At 37.1% G+C, this 16254-nt stretch overlaps 1 protein-coding gene across 2 annotated transcripts in view; it reads left to right on the top strand.

Annotated features, from left to right (window-relative positions):
- cntn5 (contactin 5) overlaps window positions 1-16254 on the top strand; it is a 330742-nt gene that overhangs the window by 239716 nt on the left and 74772 nt on the right. For both annotated transcript variants that reach the window (XM_055173819.2, XM_055173818.2), the window contains exons 8-9: window positions 2397-2499; window positions 10806-10987. In XM_055173819.2, coding sequence (XP_055029794.2) covers window positions 2397-2499; window positions 10806-10987 — 285 coding nt within the window. The remainder of the gene's footprint in view (window positions 1-2396; window positions 2500-10805; window positions 10988-16254) is intronic.

The following is a 16254-nucleotide window of genomic DNA, read 5'->3' as shown; positions in this document are numbered from 1 at the left end:
GCGCATTGTTGGTGCGTTGCTATTTTCAGGCAACTAAAATAGACTACGCCATTGATGTTTTTTGTTATTTAAAGAGCACATTAGTAATATGCGCATATTAACGGCACGACAATGCGGGTTTGCTTATCACATACATGAATGCGCAAAAGCACAAAAACCCTTTTAAATATGAAAGATTAAAGGATAGAATGTAAAATATTATTATTAAGTCTCTTGGACATAAATGAGGACTAATTATGAGACGTTAGAAGGCACAAAGAGCTGCTTCACCTGCAGCCTGGTAAGTAAATAAATGCTTTGCTTTAAACAAAGGCATCTGTTTTTAAATATTTTTTTTAATGCTACCTCACGGATTTATTGTATATGATGACTCTGTACCTGTGGATAGGGTGAGATGAGAAACATTTTTAAGTAATGCTTAAAAAAAACTCTTTGCTAAAAAAAACGCTGTCCAAAGTGCTGAAACGTTGCGGAGAGCCGTTTGTAAATTCTTTATCTCCTGTTTGTTACAAATAAAGTATTTTTAGAGTACAAACCTTTTCTTACATACTTGTAAATAATTTTTTGATGATATTGGATAGCCATACATTTAAAACAATTAAAAGCCTGCTTTTTTACTTCCATGACTAAACGAAAACGGGTTTTAAAGGTTTTAATAAAAAAAATCAATACAAGTGAAAACAACACAATTATTTAACATTAATCTTAAACTGGGGATCTTCTTCCTCCGCTTAGTTTTTCAGTTTACAAAGTCCGTCATGTAAATAGGGATTAGACATAGCGCCAGCGCAACTTGCTTTTAAAGGGTATGAGAGCTGAGACTCTCATTGGTTTACTGCACGTTACGCCCAAAATACTCCCATTACAATAGGACCAACCCTTTTCGACCATGCGCTCGGCGCACAAACCATTTTTCCCGTCGTTAAATTAGCAAAAGTGGATTCGGACACGCCCATTTAGACGTTGCGCTGTGCGCTTTAGACAATGCGCTTAGATCGTTAAAATAGGGCCCATGATATTTTTGGTCTAAAAACTAGACTTATTTTCTTGGGTCGTTTTGCTCATCAAGAAAAAGTATCTTAATTTAAGAATTTTTTGATATTTTTACTGAAAACAAGACAAAAATACTAAGATTTTTTTTCTTGAAAATAATTTTTTGCAGCGTATAAGTATAAGCATCTGTTAAAGGTATAGCGGAAGATTTTCCCGAATTATTTAAAAGAACCGCCCCTCAATATTAAAAAAAAAATGCACACGCAACACTCCCGAGAGGGAACGCCTGTTAAACGCGTGCACGAGACAGAGAGAGAGCATGCAGGAGCTCAGTTCTTCTCTTCGCTCTGTTTACAAGTTTCTGTCGGCATGTTTACCGTGTCTGTGCGGTTCGTGACTCATGCCAGGGCTAGCATCGCTAATCATAGCTTACATCAACTTTTACTAGCAGTGATTTTAAATGGATTTCTCCAAATAGCATAACAAAATGTACCTTTCCAGTAGAAACTTCGCGTGGGAAGCCCAACCTGTCTTTTTAGCTCACGCCAGCGTGTGAAATAGTCTCCCATAAACATTCTGGTCTTGTTTCTTTCTTTATAGTCCTTTCTCTTCTTGTCATACAATTCGTAGACACTTTTTCTCTTGCGACCCTCAGACATTTTGAAAAAAAACACAGCGAGAACGCGAGCTTCAATGAATGGTTGAAACCGTAGCACAACACACATACACGTGAAAGTGCGCATGTGCAGCAAGCGAACCTAGAGGCGAGCACGTACGACGGTTATACGTCAACATATAATCAGAATGATTGACATCTGGGATGACCAATATAGTCTTGATGATCCACCCGGAAAACGGAAATCTTCCGCTATACCTTTAAGTAAATTGACTATTTCTACATGATTTTAAAGTGTGCGTCCATGCTTGTAAGCAAACCCACACTCCTTTGCCTTTCCAACCTTTTTGATTGTTTTCTTTTTGACTGACTTTTGAGTTTTAGATCAATGCCAAGCGACAACCTATCCAGGGCAATACTATAAACGCATTTTCCTACAAGTTAACGCTGCTGTTAATCATTTTTATGTCATCATTTTTCAAGAACGTGGCACATAAAATACGTGGCAGATGTCACTGAAATAAGCATCGTGAGAAATCACCTGTCTCTGTGACAGCCGTGGGCTCCGTAAACAGCGAAATGCAATCTGAGTGCGACCCTGGCATGTTAGCATGCTTTTCTCTGTGCTTTCTGCAACTTTTGCATGCACTAGCCTATAAGTCATATCCTAAGGCATGCCAAAGGCACACGCTTTAATGCTGGGCTCCTGTTAGGTGTCATACCACAGTAAATGGGGTGGGCAAAACACAGACTTACTTGTTTACACGTGTGTCTTTTTGTCGTTTAGGTGTCATGGGGGAGTATGAGCCCAAGATTGAAGCACACTTTCCTCAGACGGTACTTGCAGCCAAAGGGGTCACGGTGAGACTGGAGTGCTTCGCCCTTGGGAAGTGAGTATGCCGCCACCCACTGCTTCGTTCCCACCTATCTCTGAATGCCAAGAACACCTCAAGGTGCCTTTCCATCACACATAAGCCTACCATTCTCTCCCCCTACGTCCCTTGCAACGCTTCTTATACTATTGGAATCATTAATAATCATAATTATGACCACTTTAACCAGTCAGAGCTCTTTTCTTTGCAGAGCCAAGAACGCTCTCCTGAGATGAGACCGTAGCAGGAGCATAGCTATTTTTACACACCTAACTCCTGTCTGCTGTTAAATGAGCTCTCCTCAAGTATTGAACTCTGCACCATATCTGATATAGTGGCAATTTCGCTCTGATTGGTGTAGAAATAGCGCCGGGATTCGGCCCCTGGGAGCCGTATATTCTGGTAATAGTTGAACAGGGAGATAGAGGTGAGGGCCGAGGGTTGCCAGAGAAAAGCGAATGAGAGCGCGGGCACGTCATTGTTTGGGGGATGCTTTTAATATCTGTTATGTGCACATTTGGCCAAGGATAGCACGGTGAAAAATGAAAGTGGCCAGTACAGGTCCACCGCTGCAAGGCAAAAAAACACTTTGACATTAAGTTAGGGCAGCACACTGTGTCCAGATGATGTACTGGAGAGAGATTTTTCCCTGTAAGATGTTCCTTGCTGCTGCCTGCTGCATTCTTATACTAAAAAAATATATACAGTATATTGTGAAAAGTTTGGTTTTCCTTCAGCAGGATTGTCTGCCATAACTTTTGGTTATGTGCGTTCTTTTTTGTATATACACTGTCAGAAAAAAATTGTAAAAATATGTACCCCAGCTGTCATTGGGACAGTACCCTTTAAAAAACCACATAGAGAACTTATTAGTGTCTCAAAGATGCATATTGGTACAAACTGTATTCAAATGACCTTTTTTAAAGAGTACTGCCCCTGTGACAGCTTGGATATATATTTCTCGAACAGTGTATAAAAATATTTTTTCTACGCTGTAAAAAAATCAGCAATAAGTTAAAGCTGCAGTCCGGCACTTATTTGGGTTTAAAATATCAACAACAACAAAAAAATGTTTTTTTTGAGAAAATACATAGCCAGCCAGTGTTTAAAACTATCTGCTTGCCTTAGCTCGATTCAAAACGGTACACTGCAAAAAATGATTTTCAAGAAAAAAAATTCTTAGTATTTTTGTCTTGTTTTCAGTAAAACATATCTAAAAAATCTTAAATGAAGATGCTTTTTCTTGATGAGCAACACGACCCAAGAAAATAGGTCTAGTTTTTAGACCAAAAATATCAAATTTAAGTGATTTTGTGCATAAAACAAGCAAAAAAGATCTGCCAACGGGGTAAGCAAAAAAATATTGAAAATTTTTCTTAAACACTAAATATTCAAGAAAAGTGTGCTTACCCCATTGGCAGATTTGTTTGCTTGTTTTATGCACAAAATCACTTAAATTTAATTATTTTTGGTCTTAAAACTAGACTTTTTTTCTTGAGTTGTTTTGCTCATCAAGAAAAAGCATCTTCATTTAAGAATTTTTATATATTTTTACTGTAAACAAAACAAAAATACTAAGAATTTTTTTCTTGAAAATAATTTTTTGCAGCGTGATTTACTGCAATGCTTTTCCCCCCTTAGTTGATCAGAACAAAAGTGGATGTTACTTGATGTTACTATGTTTTGTGCCGAGGTACAACAAATGTAAAGTTGATAATTGTGCGAATAGCTGCAATTGCAGATTTCGAACAGAGATGGCGACAAAGAGGAAAACCGCCGGACTGCAGCTTTAAAACAACTTGGTTTTGCAAGTCAATTCAACATACTATTTTGAGTTTTGGCTTGTGAAAGTTGACAAATCAAGTTGAAATTATTAACATAAAAATATATAATTTATAAATGACCTCAATATTTACAGTACATATTTAAAAATTTAAACTCTGAAGATCAGACAAGAAGTTAACTCATTCACCGCCATTGACGAGTTATCTCGTCATTTATGAGTTCATATTTAACTAATAAATATGCCTTTTTGGACGAATTTCAAAGTGAAAGTGTAATACCGCTTTTACCAAATCGAATTTATCAAAAACGGAAGTTAAAAAGAGTTAATGATTTTTTTTAACTGCCTTTATGTTTGATAGTCATTCTGAGTCTGATTTCTAACATAAATTCCTTTACAAAAACGCAATTTTTTAAGCTTTTTGCTCAAAATGTTGTATTTTTGAAGAGAAATATCCATATTTCAGTGGTTAAATTAAGTAGAAAAAGTAAATATATAATAAAACGTTTTTTCCCCATTTTGTTTGTTTGTTTGTTTGTTTATTGTTTGTTTGAAAGCAGAGGGTGTGTTCTTTTGATATAATTTTGTATGTTTATATATTTACAGATAAAGATTTTTCCTGCAAGGAATTTTGTGAAAATTTTGTTAAAATCACAAAAATGCAGGTGGGCAACTTTCAAAAAGGCTGGCGGTGAATGAGTTAAAGGTATAGCTAAAAATCCAAATGACCAAATGAAGAGTTTTGTTGCAGAACTTTCTTTCCAGAAATCTCGTTTTTTGGTTGTGCATTCCAATTAATATCAATTCAACTGCAGTTGGTTTGTTTTGATTTAAACCGTCATAACTTAAAAAAATACAGCTAAGTAGCACCATAAAACAAAATAATAACATGATAACATAATAATAAACATGTTTTGACAAAAATGTAAAAAACGGATTTATCTCGTTTAGCAACGAAACTCTTCTAATATTAGATTTAGGGCTCTATCTTACACCCGGCGCAATGCAGCGCAATGCGCGACGCAAGTGTCTTTCGCTAGTTTCCACCCTAATTTTCACGTTTAGCGCCGCGTTGTTTAAATAGCAAATGCATTTGCGCCCCATTTTGCGCCCATGGGCGTTCTGGTCTGAAAACGAGGCGTGTTCAGGCGCATTGTTGGCGCGTTGCTATTTTGAGGCAACTAAAATAGACTACGCCATTGACCAACAAAAACCTGGTCTAAAGTCTAAAGTCAATGGCGCAATATGTTTTATGTTATTTAAAGAGCGCATTAATATGCGCCTATAAACGGGAGGACAACGCGGGTTTGCTTATCACAAAGTACATGAATGCCCAGCAGCACAAAAATGCTTTTAAATATGAAAGATTAAAGGATTGAATGTAAAATATTATTATTGAGTCTCTTGGACATAATTGATGACTTATTATGAGACGTTAGAAGGCGCAAAGAGCAGCTTCACCTGCAGCCTGGTAAGTAAATAAAAGCTTTGCTTTAAACAAATGCATCTGTTTTTAAATGTTTTTTTTAATGCTACCTCACGGATTTATTATATATGATGACTCTGTACCTGTGGATATGGCGAGATGAAAAACATTTTAAGTAATGCTTAAAAAAAACTCTTTGCTAAAAAAACGCTGTCCAAAGTGCTGAAACGTGCGGAGAGCCGTTTGTAAATTCTTTATCTCCTGTTTGTTACAAATAAAGTATTTTTACAGTACAAACTTTTTCTTACATACTTGTAAATTATGTTTTGATGATATTGGATAGCCATACATTTAAAGCAATTAAAAGCCTGCTTTTTACTTCCATGACTAAAAGAAAATGGGTTTTAAAGGTTTTAATAAAAAAATAACAATTTCAATACAAGTGAAAAACAACACAATTATTTAACATTAATCTTAAACTGGGGATCTTCTACCTCCGCTTAGTTTTTCAGTTTACAAAGTCCGTCGTCTAAATAGGGATTAGACATAGCACCAGCGCAACTTGCTTTTAAAGGGGATGAGAGCTGAGTCTCTCATTGGTTTACTGCACGTTACGCCCAAAATACTCCCATTACAATAGGACCTACCCTTTTCGACCATGCGTTCAGCGCAAAAAACATTTTTCCCGTCGTTAAATTAGCAAAAGTGGATTCGGACACGCCCATTTAGACGTTGCGTTGTGCGCTTTAGACAATGCGCTTAGATCGTTAAAATAGGGCCCTTAAATTGTTTCAACTTAAATCTTTCACTTAAAGTTTTTTTTATTTAAACATAATGGGGTGGTTTCCTGGACAGAGATTATCTTAGGCCAGGACTAGACCTTAGTTTAATTAAGAAATATAACTAGTTTTAACAAACATGCCTTACTAAAAACATTACTTGTGTGCATTTTGAGGTAAAACAAAGGGCACTGATGCATTTTAAGATATGTCAGTGCAAGTTGTTTTCAGTTTGGACAGCTCTTACATTTATTTTAGTCTAGGACTAGTTTAATCCCTGTCCAGGAAACCGCCCCATAAGGTTTAATTTTTAGGTGTAAAGTTTCAGCTCAAAATACACCACAGATCTTAAATTATATGTTGCAATGAAAAATGCGCAGTTTTTGAGTCTCTTTAAATGCAAAGAAAGCTTTTGTTCCCCTCCCCATATGTAAAGTAGGGGGTTGAGCACTTACACATGTGCTTTAGACTATATCAAATCATGTGTTTCTGGCAGAAGATTGAACTACGCGCTTATAAGGTGAAGTCGTTTACATTTCGTACAGCTCACTTTTAGTTTGTACAGTATATTTAAACTATTATGATGCCTTGCATAAAGCTAAATGCAATTCTGCAATATAGAATGATAATCCGCTGTTATCAGGCTGTAATTGTATTTGCGTTGGTTATTGGGAATGAATAATTCAAAAGCTAAGCTCTATCAACCACAAACACCTTCTAACTGTTCTAAGGACTCGCTAATTGTTTACAGTGCCTTCGAGGACCCCTTTGTGTGGAAATGTCGTTTACAATTAATTATCCACATTAAAATAATAAATCATTGCTTAATCCTAGACATTGATCTATGTATTCTTGTTGGCTTCTACTTCTTAGTTAAATTAAAGTTTACAGACTCAGTGAATGCAGAAATCGCTGAGATCTCGCCGATGGCCGCTCGCTCTGATCTTAGTTAATTCAGGGATGATGGTTAAGGAGGTCCTTTTATGCCTCGCTCTTTCTCGTTCGTCGGGCGAGTTATTAGAAAGTGTCAGTCTTTATAATGAAGTAAATTGAAGCAAGAATTGCTTTTAGTCTCACGCTGTCACTCAGTGTGTATGACAACCTAACATTGGGACACAGTAAGGACTTGTCTTTGTGAAGGGAATATGCCGGAGCGTTTATTGTCAGTAGTGCAGACTGTCTGCAGGGTGCTCTTCAACCTCAGCATTGTAACGGGCAGTTTCAAAGGCAAACTGCCAGCTTATAAAGGCGATGTGTCTGAAGCCGAGAATGTTACCCGGGGTATAAAAGGGGTCTGCCCGTATGCATGCTGACATTCGCTGACTGTATAACCTTTCTATACGGATCTCACAGCATTTATGAAATAATACTCAGGTATTTTGTTGTCATTTTTAATTCAGTTGAATTGCTTTCGAGTGGTCAAGTACTCGCATCATATAAGCTCACAATGTCAGATCCGTTCAAATGTTTCAGTCGTGACTTTACTCACAATGTAGCATCCAGTGCTGTGTCATTTTTTTGTAATAATAGCTGTAGTCCTGGATGTTAATTGGTTAGGTAAAGTAAAAAAGGTAAAGTTTATCCTGACAACTGTGAGTTTTATTGGATGCCCAAAATTTGACAACAATTACATACAAACATCATCAATTAAAGCTATGGGAATTGTTTCCCCTCTCTTTAAAGTCAACAAGCTTGATGCAGTGATCACATCGTGATTCATTCGTGCAGAGTAGCATGTACAGAAAATTACTCCGTAAATAATTGCAATTTTATGTTTTAAACAGAGATGGCGATAAAAAGGCAAAAATTACGGCTTTATGATGATAAATTTAAAGGGGACATATCATGAAAATCTGACTTTTTCCATGTTTAAGTGCTGTAATTGGCCCCCAGTGCTTCTATTAATGTGAAAAAACTTAGTTTTGGTAAACCATTCTTTGCAACATGTGAAAAAATAGGTCATTGAAATTTGGCTCCCCTTGTGATGTCAGATAAATACCACCCCTTTATCTGCACTAGCCAACATCAGCACTGACATTTTTCAGCAGAGATCAGCTCATTTGCATTTTAAAGGACACACCCAAAAACTGCACATTTTTGCTCACGCCTACAAAGTGGCAATTTTAAAATGCTATAATAAATTATCTATATGGTATTTTGAGCCAAAACTTGATTTACCACAAAGATTTATTTGACATCTTAAAAAAGTCAATAGAAAAGGTAATATTTGACCTCTACGCCTGCCATGCGGTAACATATGTGTTGAACACGTAGCTCATATCATACCATACACATGCTTGTTGTGCAGTAATAAAATAATCAGATATGTATTCTTTTACACACATTTAAAATAGCACAGCTGTATTAACACTTTGGTGACCTGAATAAATACGTCAAATAAAAATAGTCACAATTATTCTAGCAGTATGCACACAGAAAGCTTTTACTGTACCCAGTTAACACGACAGTATGGCTCCGAAAGTATTTAGATAAATACATTTTGTTTACACAAGGACAATATTTCATTAACAAAGTACATATTGTAAGTGTAAATATTCATAAACTTAACACTTACCAAGATTTTTTAGGAGTTTCTGTAGTTTTTGTCATCCTGCAAGAGGTGCAGTTTCCTCTGCTGCTTATTTAAAACTGTTGGCTCCATGATTTTTAAATTAAAGGTGTGGTGCATGATCTCTGAAAGCCAATGTTGACATTTGAAATTACCTAAATAAACACGCCCTACCCCAAAATAATCTGGACCTTCTTTTGATAAACCCGCCCCACACATACGCAACCCAGGCAACAATGTCAGTTAGTAGACACACCCCTTACTGCTGATTGGCTACAAGTTTGTTTTGGTACATGGCCCGACTCCCTTTTCCAAAGTGTTTTTCAAAAATCACGCACCCTGCCTTTAACAATTTTTTTGCCTACATTTACTTAAATAATATAATGAAAAAATGTTTCACGAAAAAATTAAGTAAATCATAATTAAAGTTTGGAATGAAACTTACTCAGTTTTTTAAAGTTGATGTTAAATACAAATAATATTGGTTTAAAAAGAGTAAGAATTATAGGTTTTAAAGCTTACATATTATAATTGTGCAGCTCTTAATAATCTTTTAATCTTACATAATTTCATAAAATAGTAATTCGAAATGAGCAATTATTACAGTTTTTAAAACTTAAATATATAATTGTGGCATTCTAAAATATATTGATAAAAATGTACAATAAATATTTAGGATATCTATTAGAAATAATCTGTTAGTTAAATACAATTTTAATGTATAAACCTAAATAATATATGTACATTTTACACAAAAATATCTGTTCAATTTTTAGTTATTTGTTTTGATTTGTCCAACTCAGAAAATCACCTAAGTGACATTAAGAGATTAAGTTACTTTGATCTTTTATTTAAGTTATATTTACAATGCCGCTGAATACTTTTTACAGTGTTTATGGCGGTTACTTTATCACATAATTTAGCAAGTCCATTTTTCTAAATAATCGACTGATATATGCAAATACGATTCACACCTGCCATATCAGCTGACCTCTAAACTGATGTTTACATCGGTAAAAATCACAGCAGATGGCTATTCCGCTCTCTCAAACACGCCAATGTTTGATCTCCAACTTTAATGACCCTGCATGCTTTATCACAGGCTCATAATAATGTAACCTGACAGGTCAGAGAAACTTCATCCTATGTGTATAAACGTCCCGGGAAGATTTAAAGCAGCACAAAGGGAAAGGAGACCTCAGTATTGTGACATTTTTATCTAAGGGGGGGTGTTGATTGATGGCAGCTCTGGGGTTTTCCTCCGCATCGCATTTCCGCCGTTGAAAGCTGTGAAATGAAGCTGTCACTCTGGAGCAGTGCTGATCATGTCTGATAGAGCGGGTTATCTTCACGCGGGCGGCACACCTCACAGGTCATATCACAAGCCCGCTGCAGCCACAAATGGGGATGGATGGCGGTGTACAAATACTGCTATCTGCGCAGCTATCAGGACATTTATTGTGTTACTCAGTACACAGCCACTTACAGAGGACAGAGTTGTCATATCAGATTGTCCTCTGTGTACTTTCAAAAAAACCTGCGGTATCACTTTTACAAATTAGTGCGGCTGTACAACTACACATTTTTGGGGCAGGGAGATTGCTTTAAGGTAGTGTTTGTTACTTTGTAGTGGTGAAATGTATAATATTTGCACCTTTCTTCTAGAAAATCTAAAAGAGTACTTGCAATGGCGAAACGTATGCTGTTTTTGCTTAGAATTGTATGTATTATTTCTTAAAAATGTTTTATTTTTTATTTTTTTCTTAGTCCTGTCCCCACAATAACCTGGAGGAAGATGAGTGGGAACATCCCAAAAAAAGCCCGTCTGCGTAAATCACAGGCTGTTCTTGAGATCCCCAACATTCAGCTGGAGGATTCTGGGAGTTATGAGTGTAAAGCTGAAAATACCAGAGGAGGCACAGCGTATAGAGGACATCTGCAAGTCTACAGTGAGTACACGCCAATTTCTAAACAACAGAGAAACTGCATCTATACAGCAGAAATGTGTATGTTACACACTGCCTAAACTGTTTAAAAGGATATGTTGGTTTAACTTAAAGGGATAGTTCGGCCAGAAATGATATTAAACCCATGATTTTCTCACCCCAAAGCTGTCCGAGATGCATATGTCCATCATTTTTCATTTATTTTACAAAATGTCTTGTATCTTTCAGCTGCTAAACAGTAGAGTTGCGGGGTCCACGTCCTTCGGGTCCAAGGATGTGCATGTATCCTTCCCCAAGGGAATCCGAACGGGTCCGGGATGATGAACAGAGGTCTTCTTGGGGTAATGCGTGTGGTGGTGTTGTGGAAGTATCCATATTTAAAACTTTATTAACGAAAATAACTCGCTTCCATTAGCGCTGCCATCTTACAGAATCCTCTTTATTCAGGAGAGAGTATTAGCGTAGTGTACGCACTTTTCTTAGTGACGTATGACAAATTTCTACAACAAAATGACGTTGATTATCCTCAGAAGGTCTTTGTTTATCATCCTGGAGCCGTTTGGATTTATTTTGTGAAGGATGGATGCACATTTTTTGGACTTGAAGGACGTGCACCCCGTAACTTTACATTTGATTAACTAAAAGATCTAAAACATTTTCTTAAATAACTGAAAATGTGTTCTACTGAAAAACGATGGACGTATGCATATTGGACAGCTTCGGGGTGAGTAAACCATGGGTTTAATATCATTTTTGGCCGAATTATCCCTTTAAAAAAGTAAATTACCTGGTTTCCTTAAAATGTTTAGTTAATTTGACTTAAAAATATTGTGTCAACTTATAATTTGGAGTTTATTGATTAAGACATTGACCATGCACCCTCATAATACGATTATAATGGGATTTTGGCAATATTGTGATTATATTTTACATACTATACTATACTGTACTTTACGGATTTTGAGATTGACTTCCGGTTCAGTGTGAACAAACGCTCTTTGCAGTGTTTCTAGTCATTCATTTATGGCAAGTAAAGTTGCACACTGACAGCGCGTATAAATGATGTTGGCATAAATCGTCAACTACTTTATAGAGGAATAAGATGACTCGTTTTGAAACGTGGCTGTGGATATTTAGCTACTTTATCGACTCAATTTCTTGATGCTAAGACAATTATCAATTTAAAAAGCATGGAAGCATTTTCACTGTTCATCTGTTGTGTGCATTTCAAAGATGTAGGACATGATTTTGTGTATTTACTGCAGACTTTGCCACACCATAAAGACTTTGCTGTACCGTAAGGTTTATCTATTTCGTAATAATTTTTAATAGATTTAATAGATTCCACATGAAGCAAACAGCATTATAATTTAACTTGGATAAAACACAAAACAATTTACTGCAGTCAGTATAAGCCAATAAACATTGCAGCACTATTTCCGCACAAAGTTTCATCCATGATCATTTTTATAGCAGCACCCTCAGAATAAAGGTGGATATATATGAAAATTGAGTGCATGACACGGCTTGGTTGGTTGGTATGTAATGATCACACTAAGTGGGGCATAGGCCGCCTCTGCCCGCTCGAACTCAACAGCGCCCCACATTTTCCAAATGTAAATCTGTGGTGATAAATGGAAATGCAGCAAGACCTTACTTAGAGCCATATGGGCAGATAGTCTCTCTGTTTTGTGCCAGTGGCAGTCATATATTGTGCATATGAATGCATAGTTTTAGACATTAGATTTAATGCTATTAAAAACTTTAAAGTAATAGGTGACAGTTGCAAAAAAATCCAATTTGGTTGCTTCATAAATTACTCTCCTGGCTATACCCTTTCTCTTCTGGTATAATTTTGACTGCTGTTCATGACATTACGTATAGATAGAGCGAGCCAGCTTTCATCTAAGTTTTGCGAGGACAAAATTGCCATGTCCTCAGAAAACTTTTGTCCAATTAAATTGTAGGTCCTATTTTAGCATTATTCTTGCTTGTGCCGCTGAAAATGCCATATTTTCTGACCTAGATATTTTCCCTGACCCACTGTGGCTTTGATAGGGACTTTTACACGGGTTTGGGATCTCCATTCATCTTTTCCAGACTCCTCTTCTTATCCGTTCGATAGAGGTTCTGACTTAGATGAAGTGCACTGTGTCATAAAAGTAAGTGTATCAGCGGGGCACAAGATGAATGTAGCATCCCAGTGATTTTATGAAAACCTGGATTTAGTAGGTTTATGACTGTCACGGGGAGTTGTAATTCACCACATTGTCTGGCTGAACAAAGCCTGGAAAACAACAGCTGCTTGTCTTATCCATAGAAACAATGTATGTGTGTTTTTGTGTAGTCTTCATCAGCTGTTTGGGACTTACGTGCTGCCACTCTTAATGCATCCTGAAATGTATTTGATCTCCTTATGTATCAGTCGGACAGATCTTCCTCTCTAACTGGGCATCCTGTTTCAAATCTTTATCCACGTATTTCGTAGGGATAAGTCTGCATAGCTTTAAAATGCTAAAAAACTGTTTTTTTTTTGCTAAAATACCTTGATTAACATTACATGTCATCTTGTAAAGGAAGAATTAAATTCTGCAAAAATGTAGAAGAGACTTTAAGAGACTTCAGTGTTCATATTACTCATGCCAAGACCTGTAAACTACCCTTAAGTTAGTGCTGATCATCATCTGCTAACAGTATTCCACGCACACATCTGCTCATACAATTTGCATACAACCAGTTCACTCCAAAGGCCCTTTTCTCTGGACAGCATAATTGAAGGCTTGCCCACAGCGAAGCTCTTTCCCAGAACCACTTAGCCATAAGCCGTAACCCGTTTGAATTATACGTCACGTGCCGCAGCAAAGTGCATGTGTCCTGGGTGAGCGACGAGCGTCACGGGGGGGCGCCGACGGGCAGGGGAGCGCATCTGTCTCAAGGCTGCAGCCCACCGTTATTATGCCGGCCGAGGGTCTGGTGAGGAATGGTGGTGTGGATGGAGGGAGGAGATAAGTTTTATTACCATGTCCAAGAGCTGTTACTCAAGGAGCTTGTGTCTTTGCCAGAGGTTACCTACACCTTTTCTTCTTTTGTTCATTTCTGAAACAGGCGCAAAATGCTCAGTAAATTATACGAATCGGCTTCAAATCTCACTGGGAGCGGTATTGAACTGGGGAGGTGATCCACAGCAGCGGGGTGGCCGATCGATGTGTGCCAAGAAGTATTGTTGGTTGTTTTTCACAGCACAATATTGCTAAGCAAATGGTGACCAATAAGGTGCATTTGCATGAGTATATATTGGAGAAATTTTTGTTGATTGGGTGTTGCATGGGCCAGGGCTTTGCTAAACTACAATCCGTGTGTTTGTTGTAGTCCAAGAAGAGAAATTTAAGTTGGAGACCATAACTCACATCATCGTTTTGGGATTTCTACTTTTGCATATCATTAACATGTACTAATACACACTTACACACCAAAGGAAATGTAAAATCGTGAATTGGAAAATAGGTGCTCTTTAAAGGTCCCGTTCTTTCTGTGTTTTTGAAGCTTTGATTGTGTTTACAGTGCGCATTATAACGTGTGCTCATGTTTCACATGTAAAAAATGCAGTATTTTTCACACAATGTACTTATCTGTATAGCGCTGCTTTCACTGTCCTCAAAACAGGCTGATGTCTTCCTTGTTCTATGAAGTCCCTCATTCAGAAATACGTAACGAGTTCTGATTGTGTAGTTTGTTTAGTGTGTTGTGATTTGATAGGAGCTTAGCTTGCCGTTAGCCTAGCTGGCGACTGATGTATTCCTGTGGGCGGAGTTTAGTTCTACTGACGTCATTAAAGCAGGAAGTAGAAGACCTGTAGTCCAAACCGTCCGTTTGTTGTAGGCTTTGAAAGGCGAATTCTGTTAAAGAAAATATATCGCCTGCAGTGATCTTTGAGCTTTATCGTGTTACAGGTATTATTTATGCTATTATAGCAACATTACACACTAACTAGGGTCCAAAAAATGGGATCAGAAAGAACGTGACCTTTAATATTGAATTATTATGGAATAATGTCAAGGCGACATGTGTTTCTGCTCAGGTAGATTGCAAAGACTTACTTATGCAAGGCATGCTGGGTAATGATGTTTAACAAAGTTTCTTGGTGTAAGAAGAACAGTTGGGTGTCTGAAGTAAGAATTCATTGGCTTAAAACTTTCACTGTCAGTCATAAACATCAAAGTGGAGTTGAAGGTTCCTATTTTTCTAAAGATGTTTAATTAAAGGAGGCTTTTGATTTTCATGTGTTATGTTTTATTCATCTAAATGAAAATTAAACACAATGTGTTACCAGTAGAGAACAAATCTGATCCCACATCTTACTTTTTCTGTGCCCTTTGCGATTGCTGGTGGGGTGGGGGGTTGTATTATACGCTGTCTGTCGAACATGCGAGTGACAATAATGTATTAGGGCAATAACAGTCTCTGGATGTCAGTATGGTTATGTGTCTGAGTCAAAGCGGTGGTGGCTCTGGCATGTCATTAATTTTTGTGTCCCCTCCCAGCAAGAGCCCATGTATCTCATGGCCACCTTACCATGGCCATCATGACATATTTGGACACTTTATGCACTGCATGAATTCTCACAAAAACTTCATATAACCTACTTAAAATACTAAAAGCTGGTTGAAACGCACTGCAGAGATGGCTTAGAAAAGTCAGTGCAGTCCAAAAAATAAATCTAGCATCATTTTACGCAGATGTCACTTGGTTTGATATTTTGTACCGATATAATAGAGACTGATTTATTAATTCATTATGAACGAATGGCCCCGGGGCTATGTGGAAGAGATTCATACCACCTGTTTTGAAAGAATGACTCAGAAAAGATGAACATCATAAACTCTGCATGATCTCTGTATGAAATCATTTTCCACATTAGAGTTTGATAATGACTTTCTTTTATAGTTGTATAACTTTCAACATGATCTCATGGAAAGTCATGTTATAGTCGCACAAAATTTGATCAGTTTATTCATGTCCGTGGCACGACTGTCATTTTTTGTATAGTTTTCTCTTTTTTTCACCCTATTTTTAAATCATTGTCGCTTGGGGTTGGGGTTAGATTTGGGGTTTGGATGTACTTTTATGTATTGGTTTCTACCAGTTATTCTTCTGCTTTTAAAACTATTCACGCCTGGAGAAGGGGTTAGAGTTGGCGTTTGGGTTTGGATATCTAAAAATGTAACAGAAAATAATTTGAACCCCAAGCGACAATTGTAAAAAAATTGTAA

The sequence above is a fragment of the Misgurnus anguillicaudatus genome, chromosome 15 (assembly GCF_027580225.2).
Source record: "Misgurnus anguillicaudatus chromosome 15, ASM2758022v2, whole genome shotgun sequence".
Classification (NCBI taxonomy): Eukaryota; Metazoa; Chordata; class Actinopteri; order Cypriniformes; family Cobitidae; genus Misgurnus; species Misgurnus anguillicaudatus.
Note: the sequence above shows the minus strand (reverse complement) of the source record. Positions and strands in the feature narration are given on the sequence as shown.